The sequence below is a fragment of the Chaetodon auriga genome, chromosome 2 (genome assembly GCF_051107435.1).
Source record: "Chaetodon auriga isolate fChaAug3 chromosome 2, fChaAug3.hap1, whole genome shotgun sequence".
NCBI classification, from domain to species: domain Eukaryota; kingdom Metazoa; phylum Chordata; class Actinopteri; order Chaetodontiformes; family Chaetodontidae; genus Chaetodon; species Chaetodon auriga.
This window is the reverse complement of record NC_135075.1, coordinates 4942556-4962052: the sequence shown is the minus strand read 5'-3', so window position 1 is coordinate 4962052 and position 19497 is coordinate 4942556. Positions and strand designations below refer to the sequence as shown.

General features: G+C 42.4%; 1 protein-coding gene across 4 annotated transcripts in view; it reads left to right on the top strand.

Moving 5' to 3' along the window:
* Window positions 1-19497, top strand: part of epha8 (eph receptor A8) — a 106727-nt gene that overhangs the window by 20068 nt on the left and 67162 nt on the right. For all 4 annotated transcript variants that reach the window (XM_076751026.1, XM_076751019.1, XM_076751011.1 and 1 more), the window contains exon 2: window positions 7721-7785. In XM_076751026.1, the coding sequence (XP_076607141.1) occupies window positions 7721-7785 (65 nt within the window). The remainder of the gene's footprint in view (window positions 1-7720; window positions 7786-19497) is intronic.

The following is a 19497-nucleotide window of genomic DNA, read 5'->3' as shown; positions in this document are numbered from 1 at the left end:
GCTAAACAGGAGTTTCAAAAAAGAAAGTGTTACTAGTTCTGCATAATGAGTTGCAGTAAATGAAGAAGGGTAGAATGGAGAACAAATAATGAGGGAGAAGCTGGCAAGTCAGGTTGTGAGAAAGCCGTTGCAGCAGCACAAATATGTTATGTATTGGGTGTGATCCCAGCTTAGGGTTTTGCTCTCATGTGTTGTGGTTTATTTACAGCCCATTTGTCATCCCAGGAAGTCACACAGCTCTGTTCTCTTCTCTGTAAAATTAAAGAGATTAGTGGCTGAGTAAACTTTCTAAGAGCCAGTTTAGTTTTTATTGATGCACTGCACAGCACAGACTCTTCAGGGAAACTTGGTGGGACTACAGTGAAATGAACATGAGATAGGTTTCTGACATGTAAATGCATTTTATTTTATTCTAAAATAAATAAGTGCTTTGTTTGGCCTTATGTTTATGATTATGTGAAGTGTATACAGTGGGTTTATATATTTTTAAAATTAAAATCTAATTGTCATAAAAGTGAATAAATAACCAAATAAAATAAAGCTAGAAAAGGAAAGGGTTAACAGCCAAGGTGGTGATGATTGTTAAGCCTGATTCTGATATTTTCTAGACTAAATATATATAAATGTAACTTTTTTGGAGCCATACTAGCGGCATGGCTTCAGGAATTGCAACACTGGTCTGATGGTCGGTCAGTCCACCCCTTTGGTCCTCAATGAAATATCTCAACAACCAGCTGATGGACTGCCATCATTGTACAGACAAATATGGTCCCCAGAGGATGACTTTGGTATCTTCTGACTGTTCATCTGGTGCCATCATCTGGTAAAAATGTTAATTTCCCAACAAATACTTTGATTTAGTTGGTTTGGTTTCAAATACCTATAAAATTATTGACATTTCCATCAGCATCCACTGCACTTTGTTGTTAGCGCTAATTAGAAAATTGCATGCTAACAGGCTAAACTAAGATGGTGAACATGGTAACCATAAAACCTGCAGAACATCAGCATGTCAGCACTGCCATCGTGAACTGCTGTGCCTAACAATGGCCCCACAGAGCTGCTAGCATAGCTGTAACTTCTAGTCCTGTTAGGTAAAAATATAAATAAAACAACTAAAAGAGTTCAGTACGCTCCCTCTCAATCACATGTAATTTATTGTTTTTTAACTACACAGAAAATTGTTCAGAGACTCCCTAAAATCCTGGCTACGGCTCTAGATATGTCGTTTGGAAAGTCATGGCATCCTTATTATCCAAAGTGACAATTACACTTCTCATCAAGTGCATCATGTAGCACGGTAATGCCCAAAGAAGCTTCCATCTGAAAATGCTTGAAGTTGAAGGGACTTGCTTTAAGAAGCCGCCATGCTTGTGTACTTGAGTGTCCTTGTGTTCAGCATTGACATGATCCACTACCCCTGTGCTTCTTTCTCCTCTGTTTGCTGACAGGCGTCAAATTGACAATGTGCAAAACAAAAGAGTCATTGAACACTCTTACTGTAATTCTATTCTATATACTTCCCTAAACCTATCATTAGCCATCATCAGCATCAGTGTTGAAAAAACTGAAAAATAAACTGGCCTCTGTGAGGAGGAGGGAGTGATGAAAACAATTATTTCAAGTCATTTTGTATTGGTTAGTTGCCGCCTTGAATGAACAAAGGCTGAGAGTGTTTTTTTCGTCTTCTGAGAGGTAGTAATTTATGTGGACTTACTCTCGTAATTGGAGAGTGGGGAATTGGCGTTAGGACTGTGGAACAAATGCAAAACAAAACTAGAAAGGAAAGAAAATGGCTGTCTGTCTGTGTGTGTGCGTGTGTGTGTGTGTGTGTGTGTGTGTGTGTGTGTGTGTGTGAGTGTGAGTGTACGTTTGAGCATATGTGTGTGAAAATAAGAGAGAGAGAGCGAGTTTGGTGTTTTGGTGGAGCTCCTCTCATCTCTGTGAAGGCTTTTATCGTCTCCTCTGGTCGCGGCGCTGATGAGGAGCTTTACAGGCGGCAAGAAGAGAGAGGAGGGAAGGAGAAGCTTGTTAGAGAAGGGAGGTGTTGATGAGATAATTACACAGCTGTCATAGTCCCTGTCTGGCCCAAGAGCTGTGCCATCAGTATGTGTGTGTGTGTGTGTGTGTGTGTGTGTGTGTGTGTGTGTGTGTGTACATACTATATATGTGTTAGCTGCCTATGTTTGTGTATTGTACATGTTTGTGAGGATATACATTTGCTGAACGCATGCTTGTCAGTGCATCATTCTTTTCCAAAAAACGCTACAATGCACATTTTTGATTGCCGTCGCATGTTGGCCTGTGTCTGTGTGTATGAATGTATATATACACTGTGTGTGTTATTGTGTGTGTTTAGACACTTGGTGTAGAATAATGGCTGCACTTTTTCCTTTGAAATGTATGGCCATGTCTTCTGAGGTGGAAATGAGATTTTGAGCATCTGCTCTATTCTGCCGTTTCCCCCTTCTATAGTCCCCCTTCACTGTGTGTGTGTGTACGTTTTTTTCAGACGACATTGTTGTTGTCGGCTGTAGGAAGTCACCACAGGCGCTGCAGGCAAAACTCCACTTCTTCCTAGACAGCCCATAATTCTTCCATGTTGACTTCAGACACATGCACTCCCTCTTTCAGGCTGCCATGACCACTGATAGGGGCAGGTAGAGAGAGAGAGTGTGTGTGTGTGTGTGTGTGTGTGTGTGTGTGTGTATGTGTGTGTATGTGAGTGCGTGCCTGCGTGCGTCACTGCATTTCAACAACATTGGCGGGCCTGGCTGATTTGATACATACCGCGACATGAATGTCCAGGCCGCAGGCGTCCACACACCCGCTAACCTACTGGCCAGATTGAGTCGTGTGGTGGGGAGGGAAAAGTAATGGGAGAGAAAAGTTGACCACCGCCCTGGGAAATATGTGGCATGTCTCTGAGCGAGCAAAAACAAGCTCTCAAGTCGGCGGACAGCTTTTTCATTTGGCGCTCTCCAAGATGTGGAGGAGTACAGGGTAGAGAGGGCGAGAGAGAAATTGGTGGAGGTGGTGGTGTGGGGACGTGTGGCGGGCTGCTATTGGTGGTTTGTGTTTCTGTTATGAACAGAACGCTGTGAAACAGGAACAAACTCAATTTCAAGCCCGGAGTCCTGGAGGAGAAGCACTCGGTCCCTCCACCCGCCTCCACTGCCAAACAAAGGCGTTAACCTCTTCACTGCTGCAGATTCTTCTTGTTGGCGCTGCAGGAGCCTCTGACTTTAGAGCGAGCTCTCATCAAGGTGTCATGAAGGTCAGTCGAGTACTCTGAAAAACAAGGCTTGTTTTAATCCACCTGTCTTGCGACTTCATTTGCGAAGCACCTCTACAGCTCGCTATCATGACACAATGTGAACGTTAGGTTGAAGAAAAAAAAAAACACAAACAAAAGCCTGTCCATGAAGGTGGAGGTGGGATGCAGAGAATTGGGCTTCACTCCTGTTTTCATGTGTCGAAGATGAGAAGAAGTGTGAGGGGAGAAAAAAACAACAAGGTGGTAATTACTGCCTGTCCTCTGTTTTATGCACACAGTTTCTGTCACATTAAAGCAAAGCACCAGACATGCCGCTAAACCCTATCGCTTGTATACAAGTCATAACTCAGAGAGCTAGAGCAAATTAGATAAATGACTCCCACCACCTTCAAAGACAGAGGGATTTCTCATTTGAGTGGAAATTAAATGAATGCCACTGGGAATGGCTCGTGAATCTTCACACGGTCTGCTGTGGCGATAACACACCGCCTAATGTTTTCCGGATTCAGGGAGGGGATATATTTGTCCTTTTTTTCTGCCCTTTAATAATAACAGTATAGCAGAGCAAAATTCCCTTGGTGGGTCGAAGAATTATTAAATCCACTTGCGCCAGTACGCTGCTTTCATTATGTCACTTTGGTGGGCCGGCGAAGAGCACTCAGAGGAGTGTAATTGGCGGCATCCATTTGTGACCTTGGCTAGAGTGCGAGGGGCCATTGCATCATCAATACGAGACGACGGGATGTCGGCGCCCTGAGGGAGGGAGAGGCAGAGAGAAGGCTGGTAGATGGGGGAGGGATGAGAGGATGGTGGCACTGCCATCTGTCTATGTGTTCTGACCCACTGCCCTCCTCAGCGGCCCAGTGCTCAAATTAGGAGGAGTGACACACCAGCTAATTGCAACACGTGAGTGTTTGTGTGTGCGTGTGTGTTTGTGTGGGAAGCAACAGTGAAATTAGAAGATCATGAGGCTCCACTTGGCAAGATTTTTATGGAAAAATATTCCTGTTTTATTAGCCTAAATCATGAAGAGGAGCTGCAGCAGACAAGAGTGCTCTATCCCCATTACTGTACTCTATACGCATCCTATTTGCCTCGATGAATTGTGGGTGTAGACACTTCTTGACCCACAGGAAGTGACAAATTGACTCTTCAGAGGAAAACACAAAACTCTCTCCAAACCAGCAGAAAGCAAGCACTGTTTAGTGTTGGACTCGCCCAAATTAGATCTCACCTCTTCTTCGTGCTTCTGCACAAAACCATGCATCCTGTGTGCAGTTTACTGTCATGCTACAAGAGTTCTTCCTATTAAAGTTCATTAAAGTTCATTATTTTCAGCATGGCTTACTCCTTCTATTTGGAGCTACCAAAGAGCCAGGCAGCTTGGTACACGTTTAATAAAGTGATCCGCATCTCTGTCTTTGGACATCATTTAAGCCCACAGTGTTTTCAATTATTCTGGATAATTAGATCTATTTTCAGGCCGAAGATGAGCAGAGCTTTGCTGGGAGTTTCTAAAGTCACCAAACTTCAAGTATGTAAAGCTCCATTATCAGCTTTGCTCAGTTTATTAGTATTTAACGTATTAATATTAAATCAACACCGAATTATCAGCCAGCTCTGCAGAGGTCAGTCCACCACTTTGGTACAGGCTGAAATAATGAGTGGATGAATTAGATGTGGTCCAGACATTCATGACCCCCTGAGGATGAATTAGAAGTGCTCTGAGGATTCCCTGAGCAGCAGCATCAGGTCAAAGTTTAAATGTGTTTATGACCAAACACCTGGTAAACTAACGGCACTCTCATCAGACTCAGCTTTGTGGTTCGTGCTGATCAACAAATAAACTAATATGGCGAATATGGTAAACAATGTTTGATATCATCATGTTTTTGATTCTTACAGTAGTTGTGCCCGTGTACAGCTTTACATAGCTGCAAAGGAAGCTGTAGACTCTCCGTTGTTTTGGTTGTCTGACATGTTCACTTACTGGTTCAGTCACACAGGCAGGTCTTTCAGCATGGAAGCTCTGATAAACCAACTGTACACTCCACAGTACCAAACAACAGACAAAGACAGTCAGTAGCTAACCTAAGCAGCAGACACTTTAGCAGCTAAAGAAGCGCTTTTCTCTGGAGTTGATGGAGACCAAAACAGAGCTAAAGGAAGAGTGAATATTAGTACTTCGTAATTCGATGATGGCCTCATGTCTATTGGATGTCTAAGAAGACAACTGCTTGCTGTAAATTAATCACTAGCCGGTTATAATATGGCAGGATTGTATGTCTTTTAGCCTGTTTTGTAGTTCTTCTGCTTCCCTGTAGCCAAAATGCATCTTTGAAACAATTGTACAAATGCTTGTTCTCCATCCTAAAAGGAGCAATAAATCCTGAAAATCAGATGTCAGCCAGGCACAATGTGCTCAAACAATCCAGAGAGGAGGTCTAATCAGGCAGAAGTGAAAACACCTGTGTTAGAGGACCATGGAGGTACTCATCACGGCGATGTTTTCTGCAGAGAGTGCCAGGAGTCACTCGTCATCAATCACTCTCTGTGTGGGCGGTTCTTGTTTTGTTGAAGTTAGATTTTCTGTAGGTGGCGCTCTGTTCTTTCTCCTTTCAGTCTAGATAACTGTATCAACTACTACAATGAATGATAAGTGTCCTAATTTCCTTTTTGTCACTGGACTGATTAAGTACAAAACATTGCAGAGCATCTAGCATCAAACATTTCTTGACTATTTCTTTGAACTTGAACCATTTGCAACTTTTTCTATGTGACCACGGAGTGATGCTGTGTGATCCCTGAGCGTGTGTCGGAAAACTCATCAGTATGAGTGAAAAGTATACAGACATGAACTCGGCCAGCGAACGGGGAGGAGGCCAGGCCTCGCAGTTCACTTCCTGCTTCAAGGCATAAACGTTACATATTGTAGCTTTAACATGCAGGAGAGACGGGAGGAGAGCAAGTGTCAGACAGAAAGATGAAGGATGAGAGATGGAAGGCTAAGAAGTGTGAAGTGTTTTGTTAAACTCATTCTAATGTGAGGAACATCACTTGGTTGCTTGACAAGCGGCCCTGGGGCAGAGATCATATTAGCTGGAAGTGTTGAAGGGGAAGCGCACACACACACACACACACACACACACACACACACACACACCTAGAGCAGAAGATATGGACACTGCCAGTGGGTAGAATTAGAGGTTCACTAAGTTCTTCATCCACGTTTTCCTCATCTGTCCATCCGTCTTCCTTGTTATATACCGCCAATCACATCTTAAGGTGTGTTCAGACAGAATGTGAGGTGAATTTCAGATGCAGCGAGACTTCATACAAAATCAGAGGAAAGATGTGAGTGGGTGCAGGCAGACATGGATTAGCTCTAGGCATCATAAACAGAGGCTACATGAGTGTAAAATGTTTCAACTTACGTGAAAAGTTTGCGCTCATCCCGGGACTACATAAGTACACAGAGATGAGAAGGAAAAGGAGAGAGTGGAGGAAAATTCAGCAGAAAGTAGAGCCAGCAAAGCATGTTCAGTGTGCACTCTGCCAGCCTGCCACAGAAGCTAACTAGTAGTAATTTGTCTTTTCAATATTTCAATACAGGAAATATAAAGATGTAAACCTGTTTAAAGCTCATTAAACATGTCATGTGTACCCAACTTTAAATGTATTGAAACGTATATAGGTTGAGCTGTTGTTCACAACCTTTAAGCAGAAAAAAAGAGAACATCATAACTAACCACCACACACAGAAATGACGTGACCTTATCTGGAGCAAACAACGCATTTCGCCTACAGCTTCCTCAGGTCCACTCAGCTAAATTACATAAGCACTCACAGGTGTGATAAATACATGGATCACATGACTAATTATCACAGTCTTCATATTTTTAAAGTACTTCAAGGTGAACATTTATTAAAAAAAGACAATAATATATAAAAAAAAAAATCAAAAAACATGGCATAGTTAATATATATAAAAAAACATGCATCATAAAGAAAAATAGGGGCTCAACAAAGCAGAGCTGAGTTGCAGTCTGAACTTAAATCAGCAGTTGGATAGTGACTTCCAGGCAGTCGCCCCTCAGGTTCTGTATTGTTTTACACTGCGTGTTTTAACAGTAAAGGTTCTGTTTCCTGTTCTATTCTGAGCCTGGACCACTGAGGTCCCAGCTCCGAGGGCTCTGAGGGTGAATCAGGTCAAGGTGACATCACACGCTGTGACACCTGGCTCAGAGTTGCCGTGACGACCGTCCCGCCTCATCAGTCACACCTGTCAGACAGGTGTATGCGTGCATGTGCGTGACTCTGTCGGGTGCCACTGCACCGAGAGGATGGAGATGAAGGACAGGATGGATGGGGGAGGATGGAAACAACAATCATTTACAGTTCATCACTCACCTCCTCTGTTGTTGTTTTGTTCTTTCTCTGCAGTGAATCTACTGGACACGACGACGATCACAGGGGACTGGGGCTGGCTAACGTATCCGTCACATGGGGTAAGAACATAATATCCACTGAAGTTATCAGAGAACACTCCATAACAGCACAAGACAAATATAAATCAAAGCAGCTTCGAAAACAAAACAAAAACAACATTAACATTGATGCCAAAATGAGGATGACTACAGATGTCAGATCTACCTGGAATCAACATCAGCAGCATCGGGGTAACCCTTATTGTACCTTATGTCTGAGAAAACCCTACCGCACAAATTTCCACCACAAAGCAAAAACCTGTTGCAAAGGAATTCCTATTTTTATCCCATCTGAAGGCATGTGAGGCAGTGATTTTCCACTTGAGGGGGAACCTGTGCTTATTAAATGGGATCTGGTTGTAACGCTGACACCACAGGCTAATTACATGTTCGTCTGTTGCAGCCAGACAACTACATGCAACGCTACCCTAATTCCAACATCAGCTGCGACATCACTTTCAGCCCCCTCATAGCCACATATTGGCAGAAAGGTGCAAATCACAGAAGGGGGGGAGGGCCTAGCCCCCAGGGAGGAGGAGAGGGAGTTGGAGGGAAGAGGGAAAGAGATGAAAGGGAGAGAACGAGGTGACAGCGAGGGCACGGCGTCGCTACATTAGCATATTGTAATGCCACATGATGATGCCTGGGGTGATGAATTAGGACTCCAGCCGTGATCTTTATAGCAGCGAGATGCCACCGTGTCCCTGACTCCCCCGGCTGTCAGTGAAGTGGTAGAAACATTTAACTCACCTCCGGCCCACACAACAGAAGGCGGTGTGATTGAACGTCGGCCAGGAGGAACAGATGGATTGTCTTTCAAGTCCTGAGAAAAGAGCTGGAAGAATTGGATTAGAGTTTTGAGCGAAATGACTCCTTCTGTGTAAAATCAGCGTGAGAAGTGAATCTCTCCCATCCTGACAGGCCCCTGTTATAACATCTAGATTACATAAACTCAGCCCGTGGTGTTTCATTTAATTGGTTCAATATGCCAGAAATATCACTCCTAACTTGATGACAGACGTTTTTCACACTGAGCTCCCGCACATGAAATGTTTGATTGAATGGATTTAGAGCTGGAGCTCGGCTTTGTGGCATTATGGTCAGGTTACATGAGGTATGCATCTTGTGCTGAATGGCAAGTATCTGAGGAAGGTAAAACAAGCTGTATGATGTTTTGTTCTCTTGTTCTTGTCAGACACTTTTTAAAGTGACATGCCCCCACCCACCCTTCCGCTGCCAAGACCTGTCCTTAAAGCCAGGAGCGCAGTAGCTGTCAGTATAGTCTGATTTTGGTTCTTTTGATTGAGGTGTTGAGGGGAGACTTGTATCAGCAGTTCTTTGAGCACTATTTAAAATGACAAATCTTTCTTCACTTGCTGTGAATGTGGTTATGTCTAATACTGTTTAGCAAGAAAACTCATAAGCCTGAGAGCACGTTGCATATAGGACTGCAAAGCTGTGGCAGAATTTTAGTGCTTATTTCTTCCACTTTAATATGTCTTAAAGGGTAATAGTTCACTTGTTTTTTTGCTCAATAGGTCACTCCAATAATCAGTAAACCGAGACTTACTCGGCTGTAGTGTGAATGAGGTCTCTACCTCAATGTTTTTCTGAGATAAAATAAAGGTTGAATGAATGAAGGAGTTTGGAAACGTAGAAATAGTTTTGCCATGTTACTGCGACTACACTCTGGGACTTCTGAGACTGGATCTGTTCAAATAGTCTTTTAAGATTGTTTGTGACGCTCAGAAAATCTCCAGCCTTTCATCATCCTCTCGTGTTTTTAACAGTGAGGGAAACATCATAAATCGTGTGATCCAGTAAGCACATAAGCACAAAACACTTTAATGTAAGATTATGTGAAATACGGGCTTGAGAGAAAATGTAAGTAACCGGCCAAAACCCTCTGCAGAGTGTTTGCAAGCTGCCTGCGATCAGCAGCATTTCCAGCATTCAGTGCATCTGCCAAGTTGAGATGAAATAGTCAGTATACAGATTACTGTGAACCTCATTCAACAATACATCACTGATCATACACAGAATTAAGATTGCTTACATCGTGATGAGTGACAGCAATACTGCATATTTTGTCGTATCTGGGTACAGAGGGTTTGTTAGAATGAGCTGCACTTGTCCAGAGTAAGTCACTACACTGAAGCAGCTGCTGTCGTCCAAGTAGGAGGTTTGATTTACTCACAGCAGTAAGTGCCACTGTAGGCTGGGTATGTTTCGAGCCTGATAATGATGCATTCAAAATGATTCTTCAGCAGAGCTATCAGACCAGCAGCAGCACTTTAATGCTGTGGGCCGCTTTTTTCCAGCCATGCTGAGTGGAAACCAGAAAAGCGCCAATGCCTGATGGTTTGAACTCCAGTGTTTGCGCTGCTAAAGACAACATTTTCAGGGCTTTCATTAAGGGACGCGTTAACCGTACACTTCAACTTCAAGCAGAGATCAAGAAGCTGAAAGTATCTGATGCATATCAAGCTCTGTTTCTTACAACAATGTAAAAACAGAATAGGTTCTGATTTTTTCAAGTCGAATTCATTAAAATACTCACTTGGCTTTTGTACACTGAAAGAGGTTATTGTTACAGTAATCATTTCTCCTATCTACTGCATTACAGAGGATGGAGGACAAAATTCACTGTCCTCATTCTGCATAGAAATGCATTTTAATGTTCAGCTAAAGCTAATATGAGGCTTCAGCAGACTGAGTTTGCAAAATTGACTACGTATCTTTTTATGTATCTGGGTTGCCTCTGTCTTTGTAGAGGGAGAGTCGCTTGTTGTGTTTCCATGGACAGTGGTTCCTTGCTGACCGTGGTGGTGGGACACATCCTGGTAGTCACATGTAGGTTTGTTGCTGAGACCCAACACTGGCAAAAAACATTCACACAACTGCCAGGGGGAGAAATCCTCTTCATTTTGGCCAGCTCAGACTGCTAACGGCTCGTTTTGAAGCAGTAGTATTTGAACAGTCGACACAACATGGACCCTAACCCATATCCAGCAGACATGAAGCAATATGAGCATTTATTATTACAAGCTGATAAGTTGACTTTTCAATTTTACTTTGGTTCTGCCAACTCCTGAGGAAAAAAAAAAAAATCAGCTCATCTCTTGCCTCGGTTTTGTTCTGGGCAAGTGGCACATAAAGGGTTTAGTAAGGTTTTTTTTTTTTGCTGCTGCTGCTGGAAACAAAGCTGATTGAGAGAAATGCAAAACATTAAAGTTAAATGCTTATGTTACACAGAGCTGAGGGGAGCTACAGAGTTGGTTGACATACAGCCTAATTTCAGCAATGTAGAAAATACTGATGGAATCATGGAATTTCATAATAAGAACAGAATCTACTCTAAAATGCAGAATATCACAGAAACTAGGTCTAGGTTTTCCCCCCCTCAGTCAGGTGTTCTGTTGGAACTTAATGAAAAGCTACATCGGTTTCTGGTCAAGCTTTGTAAACAAGGAGGAGTGCTGCCCAAGCTCCATCAGACCCCGTTACCTGGTATGGAGGCTGTCCTGCAGAAGATCCATTTCATAGGAAATAATGTTACATCAAATTAATTGATATTCATTAAATTTTGAATTTTTTTTGTATTGTTTAAGTTGTATTCATCTACCAAGTGATGAGACAAAATGTGCTGAAATCATAAAACACAGAATTCAGAAAAATTAAAAATGAAATCTGGAAAAAATAAAACATATTTCATTGGGCCCTAGAGGTAGTGACACCTTACATATTATTCAATATGCAAGGGGCCTCAGACAGTGTTTGTGTGTGTGCATGTGCATGTGCATGTGCATGTGGGTGTGCGTGTGAGAAAGAAAGAGAGAGAAAAAAAATTGCTGAGACCTCATGGGCTCTTTGATAAATGGATGTTTTGACAGTTTCTAACTCTCTCACACTTACACACACACATTCACACATATTGTACACATATAAGGTCATTTTTGCCATCCTGACAGTTTACAGTGTTATGAATGTGCCATGCTAGCAGCATCAGTTTTTCAGCTGCCCTCTGCTCCGGGCAGCAGCAGCTCTTTGATGGTCTTAGGTCGAGAAAATACAACTGCAGTGGAAGGAAAAGATTTCTGTCGCCTGACGATTATGTCACACAAAGCTGTTATCATCCTGAGAGTGAATTGTGTACGTACGGTCACACTGTGTTTGATCCACAAAACAGATGAGGAGTTTGGATCCTGCAATATCATGTGAAATATACTGTGATATAAGAAATACATTGAAATTGGCTCTGCTATTGTCCTGCAGATTTAACAATGTCATTTTTACATTGAAATAGTGTTCAGAAGGGGACACACCTGCCACTGTGAGCGATCGAGCTAAGGCAAAGGTAAGAGGGAGAGAGGAGGGGAGCTAGAGCGGGTGCACACAGGGAACACAAGAGGAACGGGTGTCAAGTCCTGGAGGAAGATGGATCAAAATTGTCAGCATGTAGTTTCTTGAATGTGAAGTTCAAACAGAGGAACATGGTTTCTGTCTATCTGTTACTTCTTGCCAGCTGAATTCTCTTTACATTTAGGCATACTGTGTAGTATCTGTGAAACTGGACTAATCTGAAAATTGATTGAATGCTTGTGTGGTCACTCATAGCGAAAAAGCCACAGAGAGTTATCATCAGACTATGTAGGCCGTTAGAGTGTTTTAGCAGCTTTCAGCATGTAGTGTCAGTGCCCACATCAACCTAAATTCCAGGCAGCTGGTTTCAGGAAAAGAAAAAAGAAAAAAAAATGTAATAAACTCACTGTACACTACTTGCTTTGTACCGAACAGCAGACAGACCACAACGAGCTGGTGACTATTGTGGAGCAGCTAAACACACATATGTATGTATCAGGAGCTGGTGGAGACCAAAATAGAGCTAAAAGGAGAGTGAATATTAAATTCATATTTATTTGATGGAGAGAAACATGACACTAAATGAATGCTAATGCTACTTTGTATTTGTTGGATGTATAAACTGCTAAATCATATGAGAGCTGTTCAGTGGACCGACACAAACACTACATTTTTAAGTTTGTACTCATGCCAGACATCGTTTGAAAGCTGAGATTCTTGTGATTCAACTGATGCAAAACATTTTAGGATACAATCATGACACCAGGTACAATCAAAGATAACAACAAAAAAACACAATTACAGAGTCAAGGCAACTCACCAATGAAGTAGTAATCCACTGATCGATAGAAGTCCTACAGAATGGTCTCGTTACGTTGGCAAAGGTCCAGATGAACCAATCCAATTGTCTAAAATGCTATAATAATAATAATAATAATAATCCACACTCCACAGTTTTATGCAGTTTTTCAATTATCTGCCACATTTTCTCTGGCATAGTAACACTAAGTAAGTAAGTAGGTGAAACTTTGGTTTCAAAATGACCACTGAACTCTGACCTTTCGATTGACGCCTCACTTGACCACTGAAGATCTTCCCAGATCTTCTAGCCAATGAAAGTTTGCGTTAAAAGAAAGTGCCTCTCTCTCTCCATCTGTGTACAGATTGAGTTAAAGGGTTGTTATGAGGCCCTTTTATGTCAAACCGTGTGTCAGGCTTTTCAACACCTCATCAAACATCAACAGTGTATTCATCCATGGCTGAAAATAATCCTACAGAAATTAGCTACTTCCCACTGTTCGAGTAATTTTTGCTAAAAACTACAGTAACCAGCTTTTTCTAAAGGTGAAACTAAATATGTGACTTATTTTTTAAGATTCACGAATTGGCTTGAGGCTGAGAACCACAGGCAGGGTAGACATGTCAGAAAGTATGGAGAAATGTTAGTTTTAGGCTTTTCATGGGATTTGTTGACAATAAGAAAAATCTAGAAGAACTCCACCCTTATTCTGTCCTACATAATAATAATCAAGGCAGTAAATCACTCAACAACACACTTACAAACTTAGATGAGAGAGAAAAAAGACATCACCAAGGTGTGAGCTTGTCCTCCTAAAAAGATGGAGGGACGTATGGACAAGGATGGACAGGCAGACAGCGAGACAGGGAAGCAGAATTTTTTAGCAATGTTACAGCCGGATTAAAACATTTCCTGGAGAATAGCTGAAGACTGTCAGCTTGCACTTACTGAACAACTGATGGTGTGCGTGTGTGTGTGTGTGTGTGTGTGTGTGTGTGTGTGTGTGTGTGTGTGTGCGCGCGTCTGTGTGTGTAGTTTAGGTTTTTATTAGCACCCTGACCTCTCCCTCTATTCGAGTCTCGTTGAGATGACATCATGACAGATCACGTCTTAGACTCAAGGGGCTTCTTTCCATCCAATTTATTCAGGCAATGGTTAGGACGCCCGTGGGCTGTCCCGGGAGCATGTTTCTCTGTTTTTCTCTCTCTTGCTCCCTCTCTCTCCCTCGCTCTCTCACCGTACTTGTCAGATAGGGCAGGAAGACTTCATTATCCTCCAGTCCGATCTATGTTGGCCATGACAGGTTCATCCACCGGCCACCCCACAATCGATACAGCTGACAGTACAGTGTGTGTGTGTGTGTGTGTGTGTGTGTGTGTGTGTGTGTGTGTGTGATGATTAACGTGGGTTGTGGAAGCCATGATGTGGATGAGCAAGTGATGAGCTGAAGTGTCAAAAGTCTGCAGTCTGTTTCGATTACTGACTATTTCTCCAACTCCCTGTTACTTACTTTTCCATTCTGTCTCACACACAAACACACAGACATGTGCGCACGCACACACACACACACACACACACACACACACACACACACACACACACACACACACACACACACACGCTTTTTTTTTGCATAATCTGTACCATCTGACAATGTCTCCTCCTGCTAGTTCTTAAAGATGAGAGTTATCTTCTGATGGCTAAACAGGCCAATCTGTAACCTGCAAGCTGCAGTGCAGAACATCTGGATGGAAGTATGGTTCCATTTTAGGTTGAGTGTATCCATGATTCCAGGGTCCTATGTTCGCCAGTTCAATAGCCTGTTAATACACATTAACCCCTCTATTATATTCAGGTAAGAACCCTAACTCTAGGCCCTACAAACACAGGACCCTGGGGATATTGGTTTCCCACCAATTCCTTTTGAAAAATGCTTTCATTTTTATATTTTGTTATTTGAATTTAAAATAGCAGATTTTTAACACGCCCCTTATAGGCTGCAATGGATTGACTGGACAAGAAAGTATGTGTCTGCTCAAGTAAAACAGCTCCAGCATGGAGCAGAATGAACTGTAAGTGTGATCGGGGAAATGACCCATCATCATTCAGACCGACACACACTGCTGCCTTCACACCAACAATATAAAACAAAGGGATTTAACAGATACCATCTCTAATGCACAGTGAAAGAAAGAGTTGTTGACGAGAGTTATTTAAAGTATTGATTCCAAGTAATTGAAAGTAGTCGTTCATGGTTCCAGCTCCTACTTTGAGGTAATCTGTATGGCTGCCATTTTAAACCTTAAAGTTACTCTAAGCAATAGTTCAATGTTACCATACCTGTATGTGAAAAGTATCCCTTCTAGTGATAAACTCACAGAAACTTATCACCTGACTCTGCAGTGTGTCTCTGTTTAACGGAGCTTTAAACAATTGTCAGCTAATTGTGAAGTTGGCTGGCCTGAAACTTTACTTTCACTCTCATGGCTATGAGACAAAGCTCTAATAAACCCACTGTACTCTATCTGCTCAGCACCAAACAGCAGACAAAGTCACTGACGAGCTGGAGAACATAGTCAAGTATTTAGCAGCTAAAGAGCCAGATAAAGGAGAGCGAATGTTGGACTGCCATTAGTCAGGGGGTCAGAAACACGACTCTAAGCTCACCATATCAAGTTAAAGGTTGTAATATATTCATATGAATATTTCTCTTAAAATGCACTCAATAGCAGCACATTACTTAATTTTAGTATGAATGATGATTCTGAAGCTGTCTGAAATCAAGACACTGGTGTGTTTATATGACGGTGTATTTCCGTGTGCCTGTGTAGCTGTGTGTTTACACCTGCAAGCCCTGCACACACGTGCTGTGCCATATTTCCACTGCTCACATCTCACTGTATGTTAATTGTAATAATTGTCTTGTCAGTGCACATGATGGATGAGCTGCTCCAGATGTTTTCTCTGGGCTTGAGGATTCACCCTATTTTGACTTTATCCCACAAGGTTGAAGAGAACACTGACCATAGACACTGATTGTTTTTTCTTATCATTTCACAGGAAACGAAACTGTCTAATTCGAATTTTGTAAGGCGGAGAGGATGCAATTTAAAGTTTTGGGGGTGAAAGAGAAAAGTCATATAACAGTTGGAAACAAAGCAATGAAACAACAATGAAACACCGAGGCACTGCTATACATACAGAACAGTGTATTTGACCTCACTTTCTATTGTATTTGACTTTTTTTTGCTAGAAACTGAAAATGAAGGAAAAAATATGTCTGTTCCAATGGTTAATTGATCAGTTTAATAACTGTAAACAGCTCATTTAACTTAAAGCTCACAGTAATCGTTTTCAGTCATAGTTTGTGAATTCTTGCAAAGCTCAGATTTACTATTTTAAATTTCTGACCTAGCTGAAGGTCTTATATCGACGTTAGTTTTTTGCTGGGATTCTTGCTGAAGAAAACTTTTTTTGAGCAAGAAGCCCAACAAATTTTTGTGACATTTTTCTCTGGGTGCATTTCTGCTGCTATCAGCAGCACCATCCTCCAGGCCTGATTACACACCTTCAGCTAGTTCTTCAACTTCCTCTGTTGCCCTCCCGATGACCGTCCGCTGTGGTGTAATTGGCCGTACAAGCTCCCATGAGACGGCGGCATGGCCGACACAGCACAGCTGCTGCTGGCTACTGGTAGTGCTAATACACCTCTGCAGCTGCTCTTTGGAACTATCTCACTTAATAAACATGCCAGGTGAAGGCAAGGGTGTGCTGCAGGTGCTGGATCTCTGGAGGGGCCCAATGTGGCATCTGTAAGAGCAGCAGAGGAGTATGTGTGGATGCAGGTAGGTTAGCGGATGGTAGCCTCAGTATGCAGATGGGCCGTCTTGATTTGAAAGATCTTGTGCCAGAGCTTCCCCAAAGGAAGCTGAAGCCAGCATGATCCAGGATTGGATTTCCTGATCAGCGCTGCAGTCCACAGAGGAGAACCAGGTGTTTGAATGAGAGATTTGAGGCAGACAGACCACCTCAGCCTCAATGGGGTTTGACAGACAGCTCTATTCTGCTGTCGGCTTTAACAGACGCAGCAGGGATTATCTGTTTGGAATGAAATGATCTGAAATGGGCTTCAAGTGTGGAGTCATCACTCTCTATCGCAGCTTCTTGGAAGCTTTTAGAGTCTTGTAGGCTTGTTCCCATGAGGCTTTGCTTGAACATCCATTACGTTATTATCAGAAAAAATATATATATACGCCATAGAAGTTAGCTACAACACTAAGGGTTGCGGTTCTTCTGTCTCTTGTGAACATCCTTCACAGCTGACAGGCCAACTGTCAGGTCTGCTTCAACTTTGACCCATCGTTCTTACCGTAGTTGTACGTTAACAGTTTTCCTGAGCAATGAGGGGTTATTACTGGCTTTTTCGTTATTTCCTCCAGATAGAGTGCTTTAAAGGATCTGGCTAAACTGCTTGTTAACAACCTGTCTGATCTGCTCACATTTCCTGCTCAGTCAGGCTTTGTCGTAGCGTTGCAGCTGTGTTATTATTTAGGCAATTTTGATGTTATCATAACTGATAGAGCAAATAAATGATGGGCAAGACTACGAAAATACGATCCAAGTTGTAATTATCCTTATGATTGGAGTGTTAAGTTTAGTGTGAAATGAACTAGTTACGATGTTACAGTTATTGTTGTTTTTACACCCCAACTTCCTATCAAACTTCTAATTGCTCGAATGCTCAGCTGGTGCAACAGGCTGTCGATGTGGAAGAGTTTGGTTCAGACCCTTATCACTCGCGCTAAAACTGTTCAGTGAATGGGTCTAGATACATGTACCTCTGTTTCTTGGCCATCGTCCCCCGGTGAAGCAGGTGGATAATATGAAAAAATAAAATCCTTTGAAACCAAAATGGAATAGGACATTCCCCAAACGCTCCCAGCTGACAGTGCTGGAGGCAGGAGAGGTGAACAGAGGCCATGAACAGACGCTAATGTTGCTCTCTGTTGTAAACTCTGCTACACAGGACATTTGGCAGAAAAGCCTCTATGATGATACCAACCCCACACACACACACAGACGCACAGACGCACAAACACACTCACACACACATACATACACACAGGTATCCACTTTTTTCTTTTTTTCTTTTTTTTTTTATACATTTGATTTAAATGCCAGCAAAAACATATTTTTTATACTTCTTTGTTAGGGTGTTTTCATCTTTTTTGCATACATATTGCATGCACACACACACACACACACACACACACACACACACAGGCATACACACGCATATGCTATCCTGTAAAAACTGCATCTCAGAATAGATAGCAATTACACCATCTCCCCCACTGATCCCAGACCAGTGCAATTAACACCCCTATTCCAGAAAGGTTATCGCTGTCAAAGAGCCCACAGACAGACAGACACCACACACACACACACACACACACACACACACACACACACACACATATAGAAGCAAAGTTATTAAGTCTGTTCTGGTTGTGTGGCTGATAGTATGAGAGGCAGAAAGGTGTTGGGCAGAGCCTGATATTTCCACTGAGTTAATATTCAGACCTGTTACTTCACATACAGGCCAGCACTAAGCCTGGAAATGCCACCAGCAAACACACACAAACACACACACACACCCACACAAACACACACACACACACACACACACACACACACACACACACACACAAACACACACACACACACACACACACACACACACACGCACGCACGCACACACACACACTGTGTTACACAGCCATCACACCCCACCGACTCTCTCTATCTTCATCATCCTCTTTCTGTCCCTCCCTCTCTGTCATTCTCTCTCTGTCTCTGAGTTCTAAAGAAACCTCCATCAAACATACTAATCTGAAATGAGATCTTTCAAAGACACCAGTCTTTGGCTTTGTCTTGTCTTTCTTTTGACGCGTCTCTCCCTAAAACATGTGTGTTGTCTTCAGATTCTACACACATTAAGACAGTGAGGGAGTGAGTGATGGTAATGGATTACAAGCAGCTGGATTGTCTCAATCTGATCATTACGTGCTGAAGTCTGCTAGGTACTTATTATATTTGTTACTTGCATGTAAGTTATGTTTTGATATGAATATAAATAATTTTCTCTGAGGGTTTTAAAAGCAGACGTAAAGCAATCAAATGATAAGAATATTTTATATGGGAATTTATCATCAGTGAGTAATCCTTTAGCAGTCGAACAGAAGAATACCATCTCGGGGTCCAAAAATTACCTCAGCTTTCAACTGTATCACCCCTGAATTCCACCGGGCATGGCTGCACTGCATTGCAGCCGGAGTTGATCACGTTCACTGTAGGCAATGCTTCTACCAGGTGTTTCAGAAGCATCCCAGAAGTGCCTCTCCACTCTGCTCCATGGAGGATATGCATCTATTTTTGACAGACATTGAGTCAACCTGCACAGGGCAGGAAATCCTGGTTGCATATCAACAATAAACACAATTAAAACAAAACAAAACACAAAAGAAGAAAACATTTAACTGCATATCCTGCTTACCCATGGGAGAAGCACG